This window comes from Rissa tridactyla, chromosome 3 (genome assembly GCF_028500815.1).
Source record: "Rissa tridactyla isolate bRisTri1 chromosome 3, bRisTri1.patW.cur.20221130, whole genome shotgun sequence".
Lineage (NCBI taxonomy): Eukaryota > Metazoa > Chordata > Aves > Charadriiformes > Laridae > Rissa > Rissa tridactyla.
The window spans coordinates 26717926-26745672 of record NC_071468.1 but is presented as its reverse complement, the minus strand read 5'-3'; the positions used below and the strand labels follow the sequence as shown (position 1 = coordinate 26745672).

General features: G+C 39.5%; 1 protein-coding gene across 9 annotated transcripts in view; it reads right to left on the bottom strand.

The window, feature by feature from the left end:
• The window catches only part of BICRAL (BICRA like chromatin remodeling complex associated protein), a 93764-nt gene that overhangs the window by 24985 nt on the left and 41032 nt on the right, over positions 1–27747 (bottom strand). For 4 of the 9 annotated variants that reach the window (XM_054195993.1, XM_054195992.1, XM_054195991.1 and 1 more), the window contains exons 11-12: positions 27096–27198; positions 24611–26288 (exon numbers count right to left, since the gene is read on the bottom strand). In XM_054195993.1, coding sequence (XP_054051968.1) covers positions 25486–26288; positions 27096–27198 — 906 coding nt within the window. In that variant the 3' untranslated portion in view covers positions 24611–25485. Of the gene's footprint in view, positions 1–18323; positions 18719–19538; positions 21884–24610; positions 26289–27095; positions 27199–27747 lie in introns of those variants that run through there. The other 5 variants (XR_008465554.1, XR_008465555.1, XR_008465552.1 and 2 more) reach the window with 5 other exon arrangements.

Below are 27747 nucleotides of genomic sequence, written 5' to 3'. Positions count from 1 at the left end.
GACTGCAGAATTCAAACTAAAAACAATTCATCAGATTTATGCCTGGCCTGATGCACACCTTCCTAGTTTGTAAATGCATTACATGTGGCATCTAGGAATAAAGTGTTCAGCCTCAAAAAAGGAAGAGGAAATACATACGAATTAAACCTTGTGTGGGAACAGTCAGTGTTGTTCTTCCCCGATTCGCAGTCTGAAAACGCTGCTTCAGCTTTGGCTATGTTTTCTCAACTTTAGCTGCACTATGACCTCAGATGACCCAGACTGCTATGAATCTGGCCACTGTACATTTGATCCAGAATACTAAACAACCGGTGTCATTTTCAGTCAGTGCTAAATCCAATCTGACCTAGATAGAAAAGCCCTTACATCCCATTGCTAATCCCTTCGGTTCCATCCGAGCAGCAAAGCCTGTAAGCAAATGCAGCACATAGATTTTAAGTAAAGCAGGCAAACAAATTGAGTTTCACAGAAATCTAAAAACTCGGGCTTCAGCGGATCGACCCAAGTAATACCAGCCTCCATATTCTCTAGAAGCTTATTTCTCTGTGTTGCCCAAACATTTTCAGACCATTTTGTGACAGCAAGTAGAATTTATCTTTCTTCGGTGTCTATCCCTCTAGGATGAGACTGGAGCAACACTATACTCGCTATCTGTTTCTGGTCTTCTAAAAAGGTACATCTTGCATGAACCTTGCAAGAAGTTTTAAAAAAAAAAAAATTTAAATATTTTGCTCCAATGCGCCAGACATTCCATTTCACATTTTTTCCTTAAAATCATGATTCTCAGCCACAGGCACTTCATCAGTATAGAAATAGCTGATTTTCCCACAGGCTCTCCAACAGTCAGACAACAAACCTGCACCAAGATGGTTCAATTTCATTGGAGTCAGCACCTACTGAGCAATGTGGTTTAGGTTTCTTTTAAGCATTCAAGAACGTTTTTCATAATAATGCCAGATGGCCTTGCAATCAAAACCTTCGCATTCAGCCCTTTACCTCCAAATTTGCTGCTCTGATACTGTATGGATTCGAATTTGAATACACAACACAGAAGCTATTTCAGATTTTCTCAAAAAAAAAAAAACCAACAAAAAAACAACAAACCACCAAACTACCTCTGTAGCAAGAAATTTTCCAACTGTATTAACTGTTCTCTGACTTCCACATACCTTTCCAAATATTATGTGAAGAAAAGAGAAAGAGAGAAAAGAAAGAAAAAATTCCTGACTACCATCACAAAAGAAATTGTTCCTTAATTACAAACAGGACACCCTTAAGCCAAGAACTGAAGAGAAGGGCAATCTGTACGACCTTTCCCCATCACTTTGCTTTGAAATATGGAGTAGGCAGAACCAATCGATGTGAACAGCTTTAGTAAGATAAACACCAGTGGCAACTTTTTATATTTGACAACACGAGGCCTTCTCCAGGACAAAGAATGGGAATGAGAATACTTGTTATGTACTCATGCAAAATGTACTGTGTATTTAAAAAGAAAATATTTGCTTATCAGTTGTGGCTGTGTAATGTCAAACATACGGTAGCTACATGATATTTTAACCTTACCCCCAAGCTACAAGGAAATTGAGTAGATAGTTGGTTTTCTAGTGTCTTTAAAGTAACTAAACATGAAAGGTCAGACTTAGGGAGAACAGTAGATAAGCTGCCCAACAAGGCCGGCAGAGCCGAGGAAACATGCTCATGTACAATGGATATCCCAATGTTTGCTTAGAAATGTGTCATAAATGTAACATTTAGTGATGGTTTAAAGTACCCCACCTGAATAAGTAGTGGAATTTACACAGGAAAGAAAAGGATATGAGAGACTGATTCAGAGAATAGGGAGATGGCTGCTTTAACAACTCTTGACAAATTTTAATTAACTTCATGATACACTATCGGTGTACCGATAGTTACCGGTCTTATGATCATGCGTCACAGTTAACGTAATCATATTTCCCATAGGTGGCCTGCACTGAGACACCCAGCCTCAAAACAACGTCCTGTACATATTTTAGCCACAGTGTATTACCCCTTTGTGATGACAAGGCGATGAAATGGGGAAAATGTGCCTGGAGTAGACCCAGAGTCCTCTGAAGTCAACTGAAATAAGTTTTCCACAGACTTTGACGTAAAACTCAAGAAGAAACTTAAGCACAAGTTGGGCTGCTCACTACTAGAATTTGTTAAAACTTGTAATAACTGTTGGAGGGGAATTGTAACTGTCACAAGTTTGTTTCATGCCAATTTAGAGTAGTCTGACGTTTTGGAGAAAGAGACATAGGGCCCGTTGCTATACATAGGATTTAAAACTCCCCTATTCAGTGATGGTGCCCAACACGTCTGGAAGGCAAAATGTCTCAGAGAGAGTAATGAGTCCTGCCACAGTCGCCCACCACCAATGTATAGGTAGGATGCTGCAGTGAAAGGGCACCGCTCTTCAAGCAGGTGGGTGTCTCACAACAATAGAAATCTCAACAAAGATGGTGTTGTCTAGTCATGAACCCTAGAAAATTTTTGTCTGTTCCAGTGGAGGTTTGGTAGGGTGGAATTCAAAGAGAATGTCTTCCCTCATCAGATTGTTTTTCCACTGAAAAAAAGTAAATGTTTTTTAAAAAATTTTTCTTTGCAAATATATAGATAGGTGGGTATAGGCACATCACAAAGTTTCCTTGCAGCTAATTAAAGAAGTTGTCTTTTAATCCTATAATATCACAGATAGCTATACATTTGACTGCTTTGTTCTGAGATCAGTTGAAGCAGTAGTCACTAACTGTTGCAGAGTTTAGAAATTTGCAGTGGACAAGACACCTAATATTGCAATTCAAGAATTACAGCTTTCATTCAAACAAGTCACTCATAGATATCACTGCTTTCTTTCTGTGGTTCACGGAATCAAAAACCACATCCGTCACTCAGCTACAGAAAGCACTCCCAAGACGACACGGTTTGTCATATAAGCACAGGAGGACTGCATCCACAATTTCCAGGTCCCTCCATAGCTCAGCAGCAACAAACGAAGCTGCACAGGAGCTTAACAGGACTGTCCCTGTCCCCAGCCACGCTCCAAAGCTGTCCTGAGACCTTTCCCATGTGCCAAATCAGTGGAGCGACATCCACGGGGACACAGGAACAGAATTCACAAGACAAGTATCACGTGCTTCCTTCCGCCATCGTCCTGAGCCAAAGCCTGTGCTCTACTTCCGACACAAAATGGCAAATGCAAGTTGGAAAATCGCTTATTTAATGGAGGTGCAAGTGCCAATCTGAATAAACTCTGTTTAAGCCGATATTCCCCCATTGTAGACTTGTGATACGGTACTTAGCCTTAATTTTCATGCAATTTTATTTAACTGAAGTTTTAAGTGTTCCCCCTGACTTCCATAAGTTTGGGGTTTATTGTACACCAGTCAGTTCTCTCACATCCAGCATACAGTGCCTGTAAATTTCAGGTTAATTAACTCACATCTGGTTTTCCACAAGCAGAAATACTAAATTCTGCAGCCAACTACTATTACTAGCTAAAGTGCTTTGTGCTCTCACTTGTCTGCGGATGAAACTAGTGCATCTTTAAGAATATAGATTTAAAAATCAAAGTCTGATGCCTTGTTAGAAGGCCAAGGGTTATTAATTTCAAAAACAGAAGGTAGAGTTTAATGAATAATGAATAGCAGCTGTTGGAAACAAATCTTTGTAGCCCTGGGACCGTCTTTCCCTATGTTACAATTACACTTTGATTGACCTCAACAATAACTAACAAGCATGCCCAGCTGGATCATAAACCAAGTATATACTATGTCCAGATATGGTGTAAAATTTCACATCAATGAAACACTCACTGTCAGTCTAACTTTGTCCCATCATACGTCAATCAGACTTACAAATAAACTTATTAGAGATGGGACATGCATTTTCCCGGGGAGGGGGGGGGGGGGGGGTAGTTCTTTACTGGCAATGAACGAACAGTTTAGAAAAGTCACAAGTACACTGGGATGGCTCTAACACTGAAGAAAAGTCTTTTGTTCACTATGTGAATATGTAAAGGCTTTAGGAAGGAGAGGCAGTTTTCCAGGTTGCCTAAAACAGCTATATCCCCATAGCTGGGAGGCTGAACGCAGAAAAAGATTAAGTTTGGGCTGATTGAGCATCTGACATATTTTCTCTATGAAGGAATGTGCTGCACTGGGACCTGGTGCTTTCGGGGGTCTGTGGGTGGGAGGCCCATGGAGTTCACTGGAGGTTCAGTGCCTCTCTCCTGTGGACGACCACATAGTGCAACACCTAAATTTGAGATCTGTCTAAACAAACCAGAATAAAAACGCAGGGACAAACTGTTTATGTATGCAAAACCAGGAAAATCTGGCTTGTGCTGTTTAGTAGATGGATTACTTAAGAGTTTTACATCCTGTCTTATCAGGTAGGAACTTTGGTCTACAGCCAAACAATATTAGGGATGAGCCACTGATGAATAAAACACTCAAGCCTTGGGATTTATATACACTCTCAGCTTTCTAACACCTTATCCTCCCTCTCCTAACAGTTCCAGGTGAAACAAACAGAGAAGCAACAGATCTTTCTCTCATCAAGTCACTGGACTTCTCCTAGGCTTCCCATTTAAAACAGCTATGTATTATTATTTGTATTGTTTTTTCTATTGCTAAACATGACAAATTCATTGTCACCATCTCTTCCTGTTCACGAACTACACTATTACAAACCCCAAAATTACTTTTACAGACACTTTCTTAAAGGGCACAGCACAGCCATGCAAAATTACTTAGATGCCCGAATATCCCCGGTTCAGTTTTCCAGCTTTAATTTCCTTGATGCGCCCTGTGAGACCATATCATGGCACCTCATGGTATGAACAGGAGTCGACTCAGCTTGCAAGCTGTGTGTTCCACACTGCAGAACTGTAACCGCAAGTCCTACCTCCCTCCACCAGAAATCAAGATCAAGCACATTCCATCCTTTTGCAGCTTCCCCTCTTCTGCACCTCGTTGAATGAGCTGAGAATAAAACATTGTATGACAAACATCAACACGGACTTTGCTTCCCCTTATACTATTGCTTGTCTTTGCTTTCTTTTCTCCAACTGATGTTTCCGCTCGATAATAGAACATCACTGATCTCAGTCTTAAAGAGAAGTCCTGTTATCAGGGTTTCCTGATCTCACCCATCCTTACGTAGAATTCCGTTATAGATTCCTATCTGATCTCAAAAGCTTTGCTCAGGGAAATAAATCCTCGCGCCGGAGAATGAGTTGTATACTCCCACTGATTTCAATGGAATCGGAAATGTAATTAATTAAAATGCAGTTGGCAATGCCTCTGTTTCAGCCATGTGACTGCAGGTATAAACTTCCAGCTATGCTATCATTTCAAAAACAATATACCGTTCTTTCTAGCATAAAGAGAAAGGAAAAAAAAAACCCAAAACAACCAATCACTCACCAGCAGGTAAAATTACACACCACCACCAGCATAAAGCAAACCCCCGGTACCTCACACCATCCCCTACCAGGACATCAGGCAGAGAAGCCGAGCTTACAGCACACACTAACTTTTGACAGACCCCAGCCCAGGTGGATGGATTTGGGAAGCGAATTCCAAAGCTGAGGTCAAGCGTCTCTGGCTGATCCCAGTTACAAGCGCTGCGCTGCAGGAAGGGAAGCAGCCTCCTGGGTAACCATTTGGGGCTTTATAGGTTCAAACTAACACCTTGAATTCTGCCCAGGAACTTATTAACAACCAGCAGAGCTGATCTAAAGTGTTCTTGGCATGAAGCTCCACAATGCGCACCGGCTCCAGTTTCCAAGGGTCTCAGCACACAGCCCCGTACGGAGCGCGTGGCGATAACATAATACAGCGTCAAGGTGTCAAAGGCATGGATAACTGCGACAAGGTTTCTCCACTGGATGGAAAAGGCCAGTTTTTCTTAATAGCAACACTGAGGGAAAAAGACATGGATATTTTGTCAAAGACTTTTCTCAAAGTGCTTTTTATGCCCTGGACACCACTAATCTTGGAGCCCTTATAAAAGTTTGGTTATGGACCTGGACCTGCTCTGTGCTTTGAGAATTTCCTGACCTCACCCTCATGAAATTAATAAAGTTACCTAGGTGTGAAAGCTGCGTGGGCGGTCACATCAGCCCCAAAACTCCTCAGTTGTGAAGATTAGCTAGGATATACTGGAGAAATTTTAGTGGAGAAAACGTCTGTCTTTGTTCTGCACAGAGCTTATTTCTGCCAGGCCCCACTGAAGGTTTGTGGAGGTCAGTTAATTTCTCTGCATTCTCAATTCAGGACTGAGCTGTACCAAGTAGTATTTTCTGGAAAACCTATTTAAAATCATACACAGCGAAGCAGATTTTCTCCACATTTCTTCTTTTGATACAAACTTTCTGACTGTAATTACGTAAACAAGACAAATTACATAAGGACTGGAGAAGAATCTGAAGTAGTACTTCACTTTGCTCTAACAGACTCGCTGGACCAAAAGCAGAAATAAACAAATACTGTAGAGTATATTCCTACATACATAAAGGCAATTTGAGTCTCAGATAGTTCAGGTACAAATGTCCAGCACAAAGTTGGGGACACAAGCTTTGGCACACACGGACTGACTACGTTACTGATTTATGAGCAATAATATCTGATAGGGATGCAAATTATTCTAGACCAAACTAGTCAACGAACTAAAGTTACTAGATACACAAAGCAAAGTAGTATTTTAGTTTCTTGTCTAGTCTGGAAAATTAGAAGTATTTCCTCTATGATTGAACTGATCTATATGTTGAATTACCAAGAATGCCTCAGGGTGTGTGTGGTTAAGTATCTTCTTCGTAAGTGATGAGTCAACAACATAAGGCTCCTGGCCAAAGTAACAAAGCTGGCTAAAACACTAGACATCAAAAGACCACTTCAGTTAAAAAGCTTTCTGCGAGAAAGGGGTCACAGAAGCTATCTAGGGAGATGGACTGACAGAAAGAGTGAGACAAAGATTACAGAGTGGGAAAGCTTCCTCCTCCATGCTATTACGAACAGCAAGCATTAAGGAAAATTCAAGCAGTCTGGTAATCTTGGAAAAAAAACCCCACAACCTGACTTGTTTCTGAAGTAGAAGAATTTTAAAGTAAACACCTCTTCAAAAATGTATCTTTACTTTAAAATCAATTTACTCTATACCACTTAGCTAGAAGAGAACTTCGGGTCACTCTCCTCCTGTTGGAAGAAAGAAAAATGAAGGACCAGAGTTCGTAATCGTTCCCACAGAAATGATTGCACTTAGAGCCAGATACACAACAAGGAGATGATCTGAAAGTCAGAAAACCGTGCGATTAGGGGGTTCTCCCATGTCTTTTCGCTTACCCGTGAAGGTATATGAGTTGGACCCCATTTTCAAGCCCTCATTTTCTCTGAATTTTCAATTCAAAGGGAAATTCTAGACTGCGGAGAACTGTGAAACAAGCATGTGCAATGCAAATCCTGAAGGGTACCAGTTATTGCTATACAACGGCTCAAGAGAAAGCCCATGTGTTCATTCAGAACTGGTGATTGATTCCCAACAGTATCCATCACATTCACAAGTTCCCAGAGTCTTGACTCCGAGTCTTTAGTGGAATGAGAACAGGAACAGAGATCCTCCCACAAAACAGTGTCGTTCCAAGATATTGCAGCAATGGTATTGTGCTTCGTATGGTATAAACATTGCTGCAGGCAGCTAACCTACATAAAGAAGTTCCTTAAAAAGGTTTTACTAAAGTGAGCTTCAACTGCTATGAAGATTATGGCTAAACCTTTGAATAATTTAACAGAGCCCACCACCATCCACACTCAAAATCTCTGGCACAGAGGTGACCATTCCTTTAGGGCTTCACTCTAATAGAGACAAGTAATTTTAGATATTACCTGAAGGACCTGAGAATATAAAAAGACAAAGTTTTTCCCATGTTGCTGTTCATATCTGAGCAGAATAGCCACAGGCATCACAATATAGCCACATACATCACAACCAAACCTTACAAAACACTCATGGAATTTACATGAAATACATCTACAAATCTGAACATCCTTACCTTAAGATTTATCCCACTCCTATCATTATAGGCAAGCATTTTTTTCTAAGTCTATTACTACTTTTATGTTTGTTAAATAAGATCCCCTGCCTTTGCCAACAATGTTGAGACAATCCAATCCAAACAGAAAACTACTATCCTATACATCCTAATGTGTCTTGCATGTTGTACTTATTCTACCAGCACATAGTCTACCTCCACTGTAGGAAGAAAACATACAACTATTTGGATTGGATTTGGCAGGAGTGAAAATAAACCATAAAAATATTATGGAGATTAACCAGTCACATAGCACTGGAATCCAGAAACACTGATCCAGACAAACAGAAAAGTTTCCATTCATCAAAGAAGAATTCACCGTATCAAACCCTGTTGAGATGCACCTTATAGATACAGCCACAGTAAAAATGCACATGATGTTCATTTTGTAACTACAGCTCCACTTCAGAAGGACCCTGATTTTAATTGTGACTGACAGAAGCCCGAAACAGTGAGGTGTAAGAAATACTTGCCATAAAGTTTAAATCTTTCCTCCACTGACAGCAGCAAACATTTTTACATTAGGTCACCAATTCAGACTTAGCTGACTGTTTGGGCACCAAACCAAAAGATGTTCTTCTTTTGCTGAGACATTAAACAACCTATCTTGAAAGTATCAAAAGACAACATACAGATTTTGAGGAGGGTTTTTTTCAGTATTCGTGGACTTATCTAAAATAAGGTCCATTTACTCCAGTCACTAGAAACAAAATAAATAAATGCAGGAAATGCTACATCATACTACAGAATTATCTTGAAAGTTCTTTGCAGGAAAAAAAACCCCAAACTCCTACCAACTACCTCCATGTTAAAAGAAAACAGAGGTCAGATGTGAATCTAAAGAATAGCAAGTTAATAAAGTATCCTCCTCCAAGCTTCCAGGAGAAGAAAAACAGAAGGGGGTGTTAAATCTTTGAATCAATCTCCAGTAAAGACAGCCAGAAATGATGCTGCCTTTAGCCACATGAAAGAGAATAGAAGGATTTCTCTTTTTAAATTAGTCTTTATTGTCTGCTTCATAAATCGTGATCGCATGTGGTATTTATTACAATGAAATTTTATTGTTGCTATAGCCCTCTTGCTTGCATTTGGTGCTTTCTGTTTATTTTACAAAGAAAAATGTCCAGAATTCCTTCAGTTCTGTGACTGAAATTTTATGGCCGTGCACATGGCAGAGGGTCACGGTGACAACCAAGGAGACTGCGTAAAATATAATATACACGTTTTTAAGTTCAGATTCAATCAGTAGAAAATAGTCTATGTTGCGTTATCCCATCTCTCCATTTCATCCTCGCACAGATATCTTTTTATAGGTAGGATGGGAATTGAAGTCTAACGAGATTCTTCTGTGCCTGTGTAACTTCAGGACTTGCACTCTTTACTCTAAAGCCCACCAGAACCATTCCATTAGGCACAATTATTTAAGCCCTTCTACAACTGACCAAACCCTTTACAAACTTGCCAAACAGGCAAAGCCAATTCACGGACTGACACAAATTCACCTCCCCACTGAGGCCATGAATCACCACATATATAGAACTAAAGAGACACACTGATATGACCGCGGATAAACACATTCCTCGCATTTCTTTTTCCAGTTGGAAATTGACCCACGTTTGGTTTGAATTAAAGATTCATCGCACTGAAACAAATAACTAAATGGAAAGATATGAGTCCCTTTGAAGAGCGTGCAAATCAAATTTGGGTGATAATTAGCAGCAGACAATTGAAACCTACTGTTTATTTGCACAGAACCTGATGTTACTGAAAGGTGGCTTGAATTCAGGCACACCGAGAAACGAGTGACTGAGTTTTCAGGAATTAATTTAACAGTTTAATATCTGAGGTAGAAACAACCATGCTTTTATAACAAAATGGGACAGATGTACATGTGCTCAGACCCTTCATTCCAGCTACTGTCCCCTACTGTACAGTTACTGCGCTTTCATGAATTTATATGCCGTAAGTTTTTTGTCCCAGAATACTCCTCTCTTGGGAAAGTGATGCATAGGGATGCCATAATTGGAAAGGAGAATAAGCTGCTCATGGTCGAGTTATAATGAAGTATTACCTCCTATAATGTCTGCCCAACTTAGTCCCTGTTTGTTTAACTTACTTTGCCAGGGAGCATAAATACACGTGTCATCAGCTGCATGTTTGGCAAACCGAGCAGTTTTTTCTCAAGATGCGTTTGGCCTCCGCATAAGAGGAAGCACAATTTTGCAGCACAAGTGAAGATGAGAAAAATGGCTCTCCAGCACAGAGCAGGCTAGAGTAGCAACTCCCATAAGATACATTTGGCCAGAGCACTGAAGTGAAATTTTGGTGTATTTTTCACTTCACCACATGTTTTATAGATTATTTTTTTTCAGTCAGCCTGAGCTACCAGCAAATAAAAGAAGGCCTGATAAAGATTTTAAAAAGATTAGAAGTGATAGCATCTTTGTGATGAAGGGAACTGGCAGTCAGGATAATGAATTACACAAGAAAAAAATTGCTGTTGCAGGCTTTGAGAAACAGATCTTCCTGTATCAGGAGACTGGTCGCAGTTTGAGCTACTAAAGCCATCATTCCAACAGAAGGAGACAGCTTTCATTTCACACTCGCTTCTATTTGCTGGAATTCTGAACTACGCCAGTAAAATTTGATTCCTATAGCTTGTTATTGCCTCATTTTTATATCAATCGTCCATGACGACAGGGATGGAGGGAGCCCTGGGCATGGATCAGCAAGGAGCCATCCCCCGTCGAGGAGAGAGAGGACCAGACCAACAGGCTGGTCCTCACTCCACCCGCACCCCACAGGCAAATCGACAGAGCTTTCTCTGCAGCTCCCCATCAGTTTTTTGCTCTGAACCTGCTGTTGCTGGAGAATTTCAGGCAGTCCCTCCCTTTCTCACCCAGACAGAAAGCAGAGTAAAGCTTTAAGGCAACTGCTGGCCCATCTTACTCAATGTGACCTACCTCCCATGCAGGTATTGCCCAACTTGAGTCCTGTATCAATAATAAAATAGCAAAGCCAATATATTCTTTCAAGTCTCTGGAGACAAGTTTTGCCTCTTCTGGGACAGATAACTCACAGAATTTAGCACAGCTCCGGAGATCAGGTTTCTCTGGCCAACGTTATGTTCTTCAGGATAAATGCATTTTTCTTCAAGTAGTTTGGAGGATGTTCCCATATATTTACCCCTCCACCCAGAGAAAGCACGTTACTATTAAATTTCTATATTACTGATGCAGAGTGATTTCTGTTAAAGCTAAGATTCTATTAATAACTACAGTCACCTCAATTTTAAACCTCTAGAGAGGAATTGGGGCTTGGTTATCTGACTGATTTACCACACTAACAGACTGCCACTAATGAACTGAGTCTTCAGTAACAAAATATATTCTTTTAGCTGCCACAGAAGCTAGAAAAGCTTGACTCCTGTGAACTTCTTTCAGTAAAGTTTATCTTAATGTTATTTAGTTTGTCACAAGCTAACATATGTAAAAGAACAGAGACCAAACCTCACCTGAAGTACAGATCACATATCCAAGCTGTTAGAAATGTCAAAGTCCCGGCTATGAGCTAGATGAGTTACTATCATAGGTATATCAATCAGAAGCAAGAAGAAATTATAGCCCTAACTGGCAAAGCTATGCTGGAAGAAGCCATCATGCATTCTGGGAAAAATAAATATTGTTGTTGATTTCCTTTAAGGAACTGGCACAAATAATACCAGTAAAGGTATACCAATCATCTGCCCTCGCCCCCAGGAAATAAAAGCTTTGGGACATTGTAGAATACACTCCTTTGTACATTTAAGAACAGGTTCATGGACATTTTCCCTGATGGCAACACCATTTATCAAGTCTGCACCCTCGTCACCTCCCACTCCTTTCTAACCTCACACTGCAGCTCACAGACGCTTCATTTATGGCAACACGACGCTTCTGGGAACACAGAAACAGCAGCTCACAGAAAACGTCTGGGCTAAAGAGAAGTGAAAAGACCTTGTACAATCACGTATCAAGGATGAAATGGCTCCTCAAAACCCCTTTCCAGGCTTCTTTCCAAGCAATTTGCTATTTAAGTCTTCAGTTCTACTTCAGTGTTCACTTATTGTAAATCACTTCAGTAACATCCCATTCCAATGGCTTTTTATTTTGATACAACTGAGTTAGCCCTGTGCAACTCAGAAACAACCTTAGCACAACTGCAAATACACTTTAATGTCCTGAAAAATAACTCACGTGATCTGCCATAAGATGACCACCTAAAACAAAAGTAGTGTTGCGTCGTGCATACACGAGTATTAAGAGAGAACTTTTTTCCAACGGAAATCAACTGAATTTAATTTTAAAACTAACCAATATTTTCTATGTTGGGCTGATCTGTTTCATTACAGTCAAAAATAAAAATCAGATGATAGCGTTTAAGACAAGGAAAGGAAATTGCAAACTACATGGGTTTTGATTTTTAGGATCTGCAAAGACCGAAAGCGCAGGACTCTGAGACACACAAGCTTGGGGCTAATTGTGCAAGGTTAGGTCCTTCCAAATCCCACCATGGTCAACAGAAAACCTGAAACACTGTTCTCAAAACCAGAGCCCTTAGCAGAAACCTGATACAAGTTACACCATTTTAATTACAGACACTAGCTGGTTTTTCTCCTACTTGTATTTTATCCATAAAGAACGCTGATTTTATAATGAAATTGATCTCCCAGAGTGAATACACTGCAGCACACTGAATCTCAGAGAACCAGGTTTATCTGGCAGCCCAGCCACGACCTGCCTGTATGACCACAGGACAGGCGTTGCACAGCTGCGGGACTAAGCTCCTCCGATGGAAGAGCAGACGTGATCACATTGGCACCCTTCACGAAGCCCTTAAAGACCTCCTGATGAATCATAGTATTGACATCTACATTAATTATTTTTAAAAGGAGCAAACCAGCAAGAAACCTTAAGAGCCTGCTCTCGCAGCCTCCCTGTGTGCAGTCCGACAGGCAGCGCAGGGAGAGGAGGGGAGCAGGAGCCCTGCACAGCTGGCACAGCTGCACAGCCGCCCCACAGCCCCTTCCCCACGCCAGAGCCTGCTCCCCAGCACACGCCGAAGCATAAGCTGCTTCCTCCACCTCGTGGAGAATCGTGAAACTGATGCGCAAACCACAGTCACCAAGAATTGATAAAACACGGAAAATTTAAATCACGAGAAATACCCCTTCCCCAGCACAGAAAGCTCCAGAATTTTTGGAAATAGTTTCCTGTTCACATGTTCAACCTTAAGTGAGTAAAAACCCTGTTTTTGTTTTATTAGTATAGAACATCATTAAATTTACAGGAGATTCAGAGAAGCAACTTCAGAGACCACTGCTGAGAGGTGGTCAGATCTTAAACTGCCTTGGAAGTTGTGACTCTTGCAAATCATTTTCTCACTAAAAAGTGCAGAGTCTCCTCAATCAGGGTGGGGTTTTCATCTCACTGTGCCGTAGGTTTCAAAACCTTGTACCACCAAATTCCATTGCTGTTATGCCAGGCAGTAATTACTATTCTGTTAGTATTCTGCAACAGAATTTGATATTCTTAATAGAAGTTTTTTGACCTCACCTGATGCTTATATTCGTTTTGTTAGCTGTGCTGTTCTCCGGTATGACAAGTTTACTTGGAGGCAGCCAGTTCACCTTCTCTGAATCAGCCACTATTTTGTCGGGTTCCCTTCTACTTGATTCTAACATTTTTTAACTTCCTGTCTCTCAGCTCCCTCTCTTTTTGCCATAGTTTTTTTGGGGGCATAACAGAAATTAACACTTTATTAAAATTAATTTTAATAGAATTACAGAATGACCAGCTTTTCCTAGCTTATTCCTGCTTCCATTGCCCGAGATTTTGTTTGCTCTTTGACTACTCACTTGTCTCAAACAGATATTTTCATTAAAGTGTCCATATTGACACCCACCCCAACACAAAGTACGGTACCACACAGCTGAACTAACCAAATGTATTAACTGGGTGTTAATTGCATAGCAAGCAGCAGTGAAATTAGGTTTTAAAATCAACACTCCATTAAAACAGCTGGGAGAAATTCACACTTTGCAGTGCCATTGTGTCTGTCTGCTTACACAATCTATGCACGTTCTTTCTTTCTGAGAAGTAGAAATTCTCTGCATTTTGCAGAAAAAAAATGGGTCTGCAGAGCAAATTTTAGCTCTTACCCAGACTGTAGTTTTTACTTGCCCCAAATTCCTTCTTCCTTCTCTTGGGAAAATAAAAATAAAAAACACTCCCAAATACTCATTATCCAGAGGTACAAGCGATTTAAGCCTACACTCACTCACCTGGCTGGGGTAAAGGGGGCCAGACCCCTGCATGGGGCTCAGTGCAGTCGGGCACGCCAACAACTAGGGCAGGCTCCAACACCTCCACCAAACCGGCACCACGCACCCCTGCTTCGTGAGGACCCTGACCCTGGAAGGTCTATACATTCCTACAGGCACAAGATGAAACAGGAGTCTGTAATAACAATTTTTTGCAAGAATCTGTACCAAAACTACACGCAACTGTAAATAGCTGTTACCAATTAGCAGGGCTGGCTTAGGACTTCAATACCACCTTTATAGGCAGCAGTTCACTCATTGGATTCACCCTTTTCCCTGCTGTGGCTGTTAAGTGCCTAGCCAGCTGGATGGCAGATTGCTCTTTGGCCAATCCATTACAGCACAAAGGCACTAAATAAATAATAAATTTCTATCACAAAGACCGATTTCAAGGTGCAGAAAAAGCAGCAGAGGCTCAAATGTCTGAACAAGGACCTTCTAAGTTTGCCATCTGTGCTCAGAGAGCAGCTGCCAGCACCGCTTTCACCATGAGCTGAAGGAAGAGATCAAGACTGTTCTCAAGAGGGAAGCTGGCAGCTACTGCAGCAGCAGACGACAGACTAGGGAACTGACAGAGGCTGTGGATGAGGATGGACATTGAATATTTTTAATGGTGAAAACAGGCAAGGCCTGTTAAAATGAAGAGCATTCAACTCCATCCAGCGAACACTTTATGACCGCCTGGAGTTAGGAGCTATAGCATATATCAGACCCCCCAACAGAGGATCAGTAGCTGCGGTGTTTGGGAAATACTCAAGAGCCAGCTCTGCGAAAGATGACACCTACTTTACTGCCAGTTGCTATTTTGGCTTCACGAAGACTGGCACTGGCAGTACCCAGGGATCTGGGAGATCAGCAGTCTCCTCCCAGTGGAGTCAATCGGAGAAGGAAGTGTGACTCTTGGGGAAGGCTAAGGAACCGGGAATCAATGCTAAGCATTTTGCTAGGGGACAAGACTCCTACCTAGGGAACGGAGATGCTGTTCAGATGGAGCTTCAGCCTCATTAGACTTGGTGTAACTTCTACACAGCAGGCAGACAAGCCTTTAGATAGACCTGACTACACTAGAAGGTACTTGGAGCATTGCCAGAGAAGGGCAACAAAGCTGGTGAGGGGTCTGGAGCACAAGTCTTACGCAGAGCGACTGAGGGAACTGGGCTTGTTTAGTCTGGAGAAAAGGAGGCTGAGGGGAGACCTCACTGCTCTCTACAACTACCTGAAAGGAGGCTGTAGAGAGGTGGGGGTCAGTCTCTTCTCCCAAGTAACAGGCGATCGGACAAGAGGACATGGCCTCAAGTTGCGCCAGGGGAGGTTTAGATCAGATATTAGGAAAAATTTTTACACTGAAAGGGTAATTAATCATTGGAACAGGCTGCCCAGGGAAGTGGTTGAGTCACATCCCTGGAGGTATTTAAAAGACAGGTAGATGTGGTGCTGAGGAACATGGTTTAGTGATGTTTTTTGTCAGTGTTGATGGTTGGACTAGATGATCTGAAAGGTCCCTTCCAACCTGGACAATTCTATGATTCTATTATTCTTCCTGTGCTGCCCTGCACACTGAGACAGCCAGCCTTGGAAGAAGGGCAGGCAGTCATGTAATTAAAAAGCCAGCTGACAGGCAAGGATAATTGCATGTCCAAAAGGCTGTAATGTGGTGACTGTGTGTAAGCATGTGAATGCACTGTATGACACCAGCACAGGGCAGTGCTAAGGTGTTCACAGCACTTAAATAAAAATTAAAAACATGCTCTTTATGCAGGATAAATAGTCATACAGGCAGCTGTAATTCTATTCGTTTTGGTTTGGTTTTTTTCTGAAATACTAAAATACCTTTGACTGGCAACAATCTTTTAACATGTTTCTAACAATATCTTCTCTTTCTAGGTTATACACAACTGAAAGCAATGCATTTTTCAATACACCCATCACCTGTGTGCCCCCAAAAGTTCAATTCAAAACCACAGTCAGTGAAACCAAAGTTACATTTAGTACTGCACACTTAAAAATCCATTCTTCACAATTTTTACTGAATGTTATTGGCACAGAATCACACAATGGTTGAGGCTGGAAGAGACCACTGGAGGTCATCTTGTCCAACACCCCTACTCAAGCAGGGTCAGCTACAGCCGTCTACCCAGGACAACATCCAGACAACGCAGCACTGCAAGATTTCTAAGGTATTGCTCGACTTTTACTTACTCAACCACTGCATCAGAAGTTTCTTAAATTGCCTTATTTTCTCATTATAGGCCTCTATCTTGTAATTGATGCTTTTGGTGGAGGAAAGGCATGCAACCGTTATTTCAATGCCCTCAGAGATTTTAGGCTGCGTCACTACAGAGAGAGGAATAAATACCCAGCCTATAAAGATTAAGAAGAAAATTACTAGAGTAGGAAAAAAAAATGTGCACACAAAGGACCAACTGACATAACGCTGCTTAAGGGAAAACAGTATCTGGGAAAAATGTAGTCAGAATGAGATGTTGTTACATCTGTAGAACTTTAAAACTTCCCCTCATTACTTAAAGCCCACCAGAACCATTCCATTAGGCACAATTATTTAAGCCCTTCTACAACTGACCAAACCCTTTACAAACTTGCCAAACAGGCAAAGCCAATTCACGGACTGACACAAATTCACCTCCCCACTGAGGCCATGAATCACCACATATATAGAACTAAAGAGACACACTGATATGACCGCGGATAAACACATTCCTCGCATTTCTTTTTCCAGTTGGAAATTGACCCACGTTTGGTTTGAATTAAAGATTCATCGCACTGAAACAAATAACTAAATGGAAAGATATGAGTCCCTTTGAAGAGCGTGCAAATCAAATTTGGGTGATAATTAGCAGCAGACAATTGAAACCTACTGTTTATTTGCACAGAACCTGATGTTATTTGACTACCTCTGGAATGGACAAACACACACACACACACAGCGCTGAGTACTCTGCTTTCCACCCTCTCTTTCATTTTTTTCAACCTTTTACGGAAGACTAAGTCAACTCATCAATACCAAAGCTCCTGCAGCCTCGTTAAGTAAAGGAGGGGAAGCAAGAACCAAGCAAAAATCCTTATTTGTTTGGCTGTTCTATAAAACAACACACCTTTAACAATTTATGTCTGCTGCTTCTCCTCTACCTCTCTATACACACAACAAAAACAGATTTCAAGTCAAATATTGCCTCAATAGGCAAGAGTAACATATCCGATTCTCATAAAGTGAATACTAATTATTGCAGGTGTCAAAAGGTTGTATACATTCTCACTAAAATATCAAAATTTACTCTTTTCTATCAACGGGGAAAATTAAACCTCAGAAAAAAAACGGCTCAGGAGCAAATAGATTCCACACCTTCCCTACCTCTTGATAAGGAATACGTTTGCCAATGATGTTTGTTCAGAATCAGGATGACACTTCCCCAATTCCACAATATTTCGCAGTTTACCGATAATTTTTACTAATGTTCTTGCTCAATTTAAAACCAGACCTTGCATATTAGCTATTTCACAAGCAGCTTTCAAACTGTGCGTTGAGCCCATCCACGCAACAGTAAGACATACAAATCTACATCCACACAGAATATTCACTATGTTGTTGAATTAATTCTTCACCCAGTATCACCCAGGTATTTTCAGAGGTGCAAGGGGAAAATAAAGACCATATGTTTAATACTTTTTTTAATATGTAAATAATTAAATGTGATCCAATACAGAAACGGATACAATCCCGTACAACTTCCTGTGTGTACAGTACATTCTGTCTTTTTAAAATCAAGTTTAGACATTCAAGTCCCTAAGGGTCCCCACAAAATCCATCCCCCACACCCCCTTACCTACCTTCCTGATCATCTCTTCCAAACCCTGGAGCCTCGTCTTCTTCATCTGAATTTCCTTCTCTGTACGCAAAGGTTTCCAAGTCCCTGTTCCTGAGCACTTGGTATCCAACCCTTCACAGGCACAGCAGACTGGTCTGTTACTGGCCTCTGTTAATAGGAGCTTTCCAAATCCCCTAGTCCCTGATTAATTTTACCTTGAAAGCAAGGTGAAATTGAACTGTTCAACCCAAGCATTACTAACCACGTGCATTTTTATTCTGTTTGCCATTTATCAGCCCCAAGTACACCTACCAGTATCAGGCTGTGAAATGAACTACAGCAGGTTTCCAACAGTGTCGCACTCTGCTGCTGCTCACGTAAAGGATATACACCACACACACATCAACCACAGTATGGCTAAAAAAAAAAAAAAAGAGCCTAAAACATGTATTAGATAATTGAAGTATAGTTTCAGTGTGTTACTGCACTTTGGAATGAGACCTTGGAAGAAATTCTGAGATTAAATTAGCTTAGAACTGAATTTTAAGTTACTCAAATTCAATAGTAGTGCAGAAAAAAATTCATTTACATCACTTAAAGTACTCTAGAGAACACAAAATGGACATTCATATACAAATTTTGTCAGTGCTGGCCCAGTGGCTGAATTCTGTAGTGTATGAAAAGCATCTAAATACCCATATTTATAATATTAGCCCCTTGATTCCAATAACAATAATCACTGAAGCCAAAGTTTCTTTAACGGAGGTTTTTCTGTATGCAAATTAAGTACATGCTGCATGCAGCTCTCGTGAAGCCTATTAGCTGCCTGACTTGTCAGCAAATGGAATTCACTCACAAAAATAACAGCATAATTCGTGATTGCAGCTTAGAAGCTATATGAGAAGTTTAAAAAACAAGCACCTTTTTCCAGTGTCATTTAGGTGCCACCTGAAAATTTCAAAAAGGTGTCAGTTTTGAGTGTTATCTGAAGCAATTCCCAGAGTTTGAAGTCGATGAGAATCCAATTGCTGAGACATGGCTCAGAAATGACATGCATTTTTTTAATAATTTCAATCTCGTACTTCTCCAATTAAACTTCACAATTTGTAACTTCTGAATTTAATCTCAGCTGCTGAACTTGACTTTTGGTAACAATAACCCAGACAGGACTGTAGCCTCATATAAATATCAACTATTTTTAGCTCACTTTTATAATTCCAGCCACTGTAGCCCTTACCTGAAATGAACTACTTGAAGTGACTTCTCACCATGACTCGCACATGGTTTCACATGTCTGTATAAACTTTTGGAGTCAAAGTTCACAGACGAGAGTAAAGCTTGGTATTTTCAGAACTTTGCAGCAATTATTAAAAATGTAAAATCATTAGAGGAAAAAATAGCAGCCTACTTACCTGAAAACATTTTATTCAATCACCATCCCAAGTAATACCATGAATTATATAATGGTACCTACCTAAGTGCCGAGATGCTCATCATTGTAGAGTCTGAGAGTCCATGCATCACCTTCCACCCAACGGTATTACATCAATCAAATTTCATGCTTTTTTAATTTTTATTTTTTAAAGAGAAGTACTACCACCATAATCCTTAATTGAAAATCATCTTTCCACTAATTTAACAGACTGTGGATCAGGCCCTACATGCCAGGTGTTTAGAAAGGAATATCAGAGTTAGGTCTACGTTACTTCCACCTCAGTGGTGTGCAGAGATAGTGGAGCTCTATCGGGACAAGGATGTTCCTGTAAACTAATTAGAATGAAACATCACTATCTTCACAATTTGTAATAAACACGTTACAGTAAGGCGCTTGTACAGCCAAGAGTGCAGGATAATTTTGAAAATTTGGCCTCTGGTATGACTACACTATGTAACGTAAAGCTATGTAGACACAAAAGCTAACTGAAACATAAAAAGCTGTCCAGATGTATAAGCATGGACTAACTAAGCTTACTTACTCTTCAAACCACTGAATTCTAAAATTGCTGTCGTTTCATTAATATAATTCCAACAATTTACATCAAACATGAACCCCTCATTTGACTTGGTTGTTAGGTTAACGGTTGGACTCAATGATCTTAATGGTCTTGTCCAACCTAAGCAATTCTATGATTTGCTCCTCAAGGAAAAAAAATAAAAATAAAAAATTGGAAGAAATTCCTCCAAAAAATCCTGCAGTGCAAAAGCAGCAGACTGAGCACTATTCCTGAAGGCTAGCGATCTGCAGAAACCATGGCACCAAACTATACAAAAGCTCGTGTACAAGGCCACATGAAGAGTATACTACAGAAGAGCCTTACGTTCCGATTTAGCTTCTTCCTCCATTTGTGACACATTTTTCCCCACAAAACTGTATGATAACAAGTCTAGAAAAAAATAAAGCAGGGTTTTATGCTCAGGACACAACGGGGCAACTTCAGAGGCTTTTGCTTTTACACCAAAAATACTGGTTCAGCTGGACACTTTGCGTCCTTTTATGTTTCTCTTCCCTAGCACAGCAAACTTGTTCAAGTTTGCTTGCTATTGCAACTAGTTATTACAGATACATTTTTTTCAATTTCCAGTACAACAAGTTGCAAGACTATTAGCACGGAGAGACAAATGCCGATCCTTAAATTATAAAGAAATAATTCAGTATACCCACCACTACTGCAATCTGAAATCTGTGTGCAATGTATTGTATCAGCGCACCAGAGCTGCTGCTGCTCAGATCTTCACTGGAACTTGCTTATTTTCTGCAATGACTTTCTTTAGCAAAAGTGACAGGTGACCCCAAGTCATTAAGTCAGTTCCTTGCATTTCTTGAAGCTGTCTGACAAACACATCACTGTGAAAACTCCAAGAAAAAGCGTGTACAATTCTAAAGGGAAAATTCAAAGGCTTATAAAGAAAACACTTCCTGAAGAGGAATTTCTGTAAGGTTGAAAATTACTTACATACCTTTCCTTGTGCCAAGCTTATTCTGGCAATTATTTTTTTTCTTTACACAGATCCTCAAAACGAAAGGTGTCCTAACTTTTCCTAAATAAACACATTAACACACATGCCCAAATCCTCAGAAATTCTGAACGTTGGAATAAACATTACAAACCCCACCATAAAAATGCTATTGAAAGGCAATTAAAAAAATACACTGTGTTCTTGTAACAAAAAGATACTCTGAAGTGAAGACAGCTGCACGATAAACTGTACATCAAATGTTTCCCAACCCAGAAAGTTTGCCTGGTAATTCTACAGGGATATGATAAAGAGGAAAAAAAAAAAAAATCCCAGATGCTTAGCCATCCTAACTGAAACGGAGATTAAAATAACGTATAACTGATTTTATTCATGTTTTTACTGTCTGAATCCACGTAAGAAGCATTCAAAATGCATGTTTATTTTGTCTCACTGACAAAATAATGAATACTAACCATAAAGATTTCTACCTTTCAACACTGCAGGCCCTACTCCAAGTTGAGAGGCAGTGCACTTCACCAATCCTTCGTTTTCATAGCCTCCAAAAATAAAGTGTTGAAGTTCCAAGCACAACAGCTTTACTAGATCAGAATCTCAGCGTACTTTCTGAAAAATTCAATCACAGTAGGAAAAGGTTCATCACCTCTCTAAAAGTAGGAAGAAGCATTACATCACCAGTAATTGCACTATCTTCTCACAGCCAAAAGGAAGGAATGGGAAACACTGCAGAGACAGGTTATCTATAACCAAATACAACTGGTGTAACTCAGAAACCTGCAGCATGGATGAGGCGGCCAGCTGAGTAACCAAATCCATCTCTTTTCTTCTATCTCCCTGACGTATCAGGAAGATGCTGCCTCTACCTTGAGAAAACATGCTGGTGAAGGAGAGCATGTCTCAGCAACCTCACCACGGCAAGGTTTCTACTGACAACAGAGCAGGACCACTGGCAATCTTGTTATTTGGAGACCGACTACTATATGTAGGTGTAATGCCACACAAACCAAGTCCTAATAGCGTATGTTCAAAAAAAAAAATAATAAAGAGTATGGAATACTCTTTTTATAACAGGTCTGCATTATAAGAAGCGCAGGAGTAAGAATATTTTGCAACCATATTACTTAAAACTAAGAACAATCCTCTTTTGGAAATGTAAAATACTCAACTTGGTTAAATCAAGACAATCACAGATAGACATTTTTTCCCAAATCTTTGGCTGTATTGCAATGGTTGTTTCAATTTGTAATCTCCAACTAAACATTTCCTATCCATGGATTAACAATATATTTACTGACTTGTGTCTTTTAACAGTATTTATCCAACATAACAAAATAAACTGCAATTTGTTATACTTTTTTTTTTACAAAACATTTTATAAATATTTTTACAAAATGTATACAAAGCAATTTCAAGTGAGACATACTTTACAAATGAAGGTATTTAAGCAAATAAAGTCCATACCACACTGACAATAAGTGACACATCCTCTTTAAGTGAAGTCAGTCTGTAAGGCCTCCCTAATCTAACAGATAAATTATACTAAAATCTTCAAAACAAACATAGTTTTCTTAATTGCCAGTTTAAAATTTGTTTTAATATTAGGCAGTATTAAATAACATTGAAATCACAATGCTGATCCAGCAAAATAATGAAAACATGTTTCAAGTCATGCACATTCACAATACTTTGCTGGACTTGAGCCCATATGATTAATAAATTCATACCTTTTTCTTAAGCACAACAAAAATACCATTTTTTCATTTACTGCTTCACCACGTACCAGAATTCCTTTATAACTGAATTCAAAGGAGTGAACAACAGAACATTAACAATCTAAGATTAATCTTGCTGGGACCGAAGGGTTCCTCTCGTAAGTAGTTCAGAGAAATGTGTCTGACCAAATCAGCCATGATTACTTTTTGTAATTTGTCATTTTTTATATGCCATTGTCCCCCATCCCCAAATGAGATCCAATAGAAGACACATCGCCTGGTACTTCAATTATGTATTTGTTGTAGAGAGGCTGGAAATCCCATAGGCTTTTTGAGGTGGTACAAAAAGCAAGTGGATCAATGAATGTGCAACTTTACTTTTTTTTCCCTATAAATGAAAAACGTAACTAGCTAACATACAGCTGTGTAACTTACTGTTGTCCTTCCTAGACAGTTTAGAATGGTTAAATTTCCAAAATGATAAAATAAAGTACACATCAGAATACACGGCCATGAGCATATTATTAAATCTAAGAAGGCAATAGGTGAAGACTATATTGTCAGTTTTGCCAATAAGAAAACAACTAACCGCCTGAGAGTCTATTCTATGGACACTTAACTAAAAATTTAAAACTGGCAATACTTATTATTATCTTGAATATTTTATACAACACTTGGGAATGATGGGTTTTTACAAACATGAACTTTAAAATTGGCACATTTTTTTTAAAATGGCAATTAGTAACATACAAAACCAGTATTTCCACTCACGTTGAAGGGGAAATGAATTTTAAGGAAGTTCATCTTTCTCACATTGCTTTCTAGATTTGATTTCCTTTAGTGGTCAGACAGTGGACTGTAGCTCAACACTGAGCTGCACTGTAATCTTCTACTGTCACAAGGATCTAATTCTGCTTTCTTTTGCACTATACAGATGGACTGAATTACATGACAGCAAAACCTTCTGTTTTCTTTCCTGGCAATCTGACAGACAACCACAGCCTGTCACGATGAGCCTCTCTATTATGAAAACTGTAATCAGCAAGTCTGGAAAATGGCTGATAATTTTTCTAAGAAACTGTGGAGAAGGTCTGGGGGAGAACAAGAGCATACATTAGAAACCACAAAAGCTATATCCTCCTGAGCAGACATATGTACTACACGAACGTGACGAATGTCAGCGTACTTATGTGCATAAAAGCACTCATGACCAAAGTAAACTAAGAAAAAGCAGCATGGGCAGCAAAAAAAAAAAAAAAAAAAAAGATGTCATAGATTAAAATAAATAAATAAAATAATAAGATTCTATCTTAACAACATGACAGCAAGCCAAATACAAACCATGCAATGGTTTCACTTGGCTCTACAATATGAATTAATAATTACACACTTTTCGATATGTTTAAACAATGGGACTGATGATTGACTTTGGTCTGTACATATCTTGATAATTATGACTGCTACGGTGGATGATTTAACATTCTCTGACAGCAAAAAGCAAAAAATCAAAAATAAACACTGGCCTTTAAATTTAATCAGAGTAAGGCTAATGTCTTCTTAAAATATAAGCTACAAATATCGTAACAGTTTTCAAATAAAAGTGCTTTTGACACTTGGTCTAAAAAAAACAAACAACAAATAGAAAAAAAAACATTTATACCACTTCAGAAAGACTCAAGGCTGACTACATCCAATTATAAAATGCAAAATCTTTTCCTCAAGAGTTAACATATATGTATTATATATATAAATTCATGGCTCTATCATGGCCTCATCCTGTACACTTTGCCATTTACTGGCTTCCATTCTACCTTCCTTAGTCAAGCATTTATTACTTCATATCATGCCACTGTGACTAAGATCATATAATATCATCCCACAGACTAAAGTTACCCACTACAAATATATCATCAAGTACTAGTTTCTGCTCAGAAAGCAATAGAAAAGCACTTTAAGTTTAAATTATGAAGCCTTGTAAACACACTGATGATATCCTTCCAACTTAAGAATCCTAGAACACAGATTCATTAACAAAGCAACTAATCACTTCTGAATAGAGGTACAGTGGGTTTTCCAGAAAAACTAAAGATTTAATGATTTGTGGAAGAGAAGGGTAGGGGAGAATTGTTGCTTCCATCACTTTTTAAAAACATTTTCTTAATAAATATATCCTTTCAAATGACTGTGATTGTCAGTATATTACCGTATTACATAGGGCCTAACGACCTGCAACCTTGTTATGTTGCAGTACTGCACAATTATCAAAAGCACTATCATAGTAATACTTGAAATAGTAAGGCCCTAACAGACTGCATTCTAACAAGGATTAACTTTACTTGGGTATCTCACTGTAACCACAATGAGTATTGCTCTCAAACACAGAACAGAATCTAGTTTAGAAAGGTTAACCTTAAATGCATGTCAGGCTGTACTTGTGGTGTCATTCACATTTGCTTCTGCTAAGAGAAACATAACTTGTCCATGGTACTGCAACTATTAACACTCTAAGATACTATTTACAGCTGCTTCTAAAATAGAGTCAGTTTCTACAACACCTTCACTGTGGTCTGGAATAAATTTTTCCAGGCAGTTTTCCTGTGAAGCAATAGGTGAAAAATTAGGAAACTCTAACTCAACTGAGCCACTACTTGTTGCCTCGTTTTGTGGCTGTCTCCCAGCTTTTTTAAGTTCCAAGATGTTTTTAAACGTAGTTTCTAAACTCTTACTGAGCAGTAAGTCTTGCTGGGGTTCACCAGAGCCTTTCCTGTTATCAGGATGTAAAACCTCATTCTTTGGAGAGCTCCTCAGAGTTTTGTCTTGGAGGGAATTATTACACGTTACCTTTGAGAAAGATTGAACTGTGTTCCTTGATATTTTATTGTGTGTTCCATGACCACCTCTTGACACAGTTTTTGACAAGTCTTCAGAACTCGAAGAATTCTCCGTGGACTTGGCAAGATCTTTCCCAGCCTTCTTTTCTTCAGAAAGGGACACGTATTGGCTCTCAGAAGAACAATTAGCTTTTTCAAACTTTAAAGCTTTAGTGAGGCTCTCCGATTTTTTAGTAGAAGTAATTCCTTCTTGTGATGTCAGAATGTTGTTAGGCACTAGAGGAGGTTTACTGTGATTTGTGGACTCTGCTGAGCTGGATTTTGGTCGGTCTCTGGCTTGGGTTTTGGTAGTCTGACTTCGAGAAGGTAATGTTTTGCTAGACTGATGGTCAGTTTTGCTGGACTGTGCTTCTTCAGCTGTTTTATCAAATTGTTTGGCAGAACAACAAAAATCGGCCTGATAACCATCTGAAAAGTAGGTAACAACATTTTACTTAAATCACCTATACACCAGACATATACATCAATACATCAGACACTCCAGCATAGTTTCTGAGTATTAAAATTCAAATAACATCCACAGCTACAGATTGGTGTCTAGAAGAGACATACACACGCTTAAGCGTTCTGCTGCGTCCAGTGTAATGTCACCAAATTAATCAGCATACTATGCACGTGCACTGCAAAACCAGACTAAGGCACTTCCTAACTTTCTAGATATGCAAATATGGTATCTGGAAGACGAATCCCTTCTTCAATATATCCTCTGAATAAATATGCAGAGCATGTAGAACATTTAAACAAATAGTAACTGTTACCTTACACAAATAATGTCTTTCTAGTTGCTACGTTCAAAAACAGTCTGGTTAAAAATGCTGCCATTTAAGTGGTCATGACATTCCAAAAGCAACACTTCATTAAGATGAACAAGAATATTCATGCTTCATACAGCGGTGTTCTTTCTGACTGCCAGCAAACTCATTCTTCCCTACTAGAATTCAGACCGTGCAGGAGTCATGCCTATTGTCAAAGGAAACTCAGAAAAATTTCTCAGGTGAAATATGCTTTTCCCCCAAATAACTTCTTTCAACCTTACAGTGTTCCTAGACTGTTGAACTTGGGAGTTATTAAAATTTAACTTGCAACTGTTTATTCCGTATTTCGATTACTGGAATTTCTAGTAATCAGTGCCTCATTGTGGCCACAACTATTTTTAAACACTCCATACTTACGCTGCTTTTGTGAGATTCAGAAGTTAACCATCACTTTACTTACCAGGATCCACTAGTGCAAGACGCTTATCCCGGGTCAGAGATGCCCTTTCTTCCTGGTTAAACATCCTATCAATCATAACCATTTCTGCAGAGGGATTTATCCGCTGCAGAAAAAGGAACAAAAACAACCATCTCTGTAGTCACTCATATGTTGGTACCAAATCAAGACATTTACAGCTTACCCTTCAGAGAAAAAGAATGTCATTCATTAGGTATTTGCAGAGAATGTTCACAATTCCACAGAACCTTCGACGACCCCAACCATTATTGAAACTCTACCATAAAATATTCTTCAAATTTTATGGTACGTTTTATTTGTTAAAGACTTTAAAACACGGAATTACTATTCCAATTTTAAGAACTGAAGACTGAGTATGCTTACCACTGTACACTGCAATCTTTTACATCACACAGTATCTTTTGGAGACAAAAGCACCACCCTATCATCATGTTTCCTCCCTGCACTTCTCTCCCATCCTTCTGGCTAATTGGTGCTGAGCTGCATTTTGCTGACGATGCCTTCAAGCCAGCTGGATCCATCCATCACAGAACAAAGTTCACTGGCTACTAAGTCACAACACAGATAACTAGTTCCAAACCTGAACAGTGAAATAATGTCTTCAAAATGTCCGTATGGGATTTACCATACAACA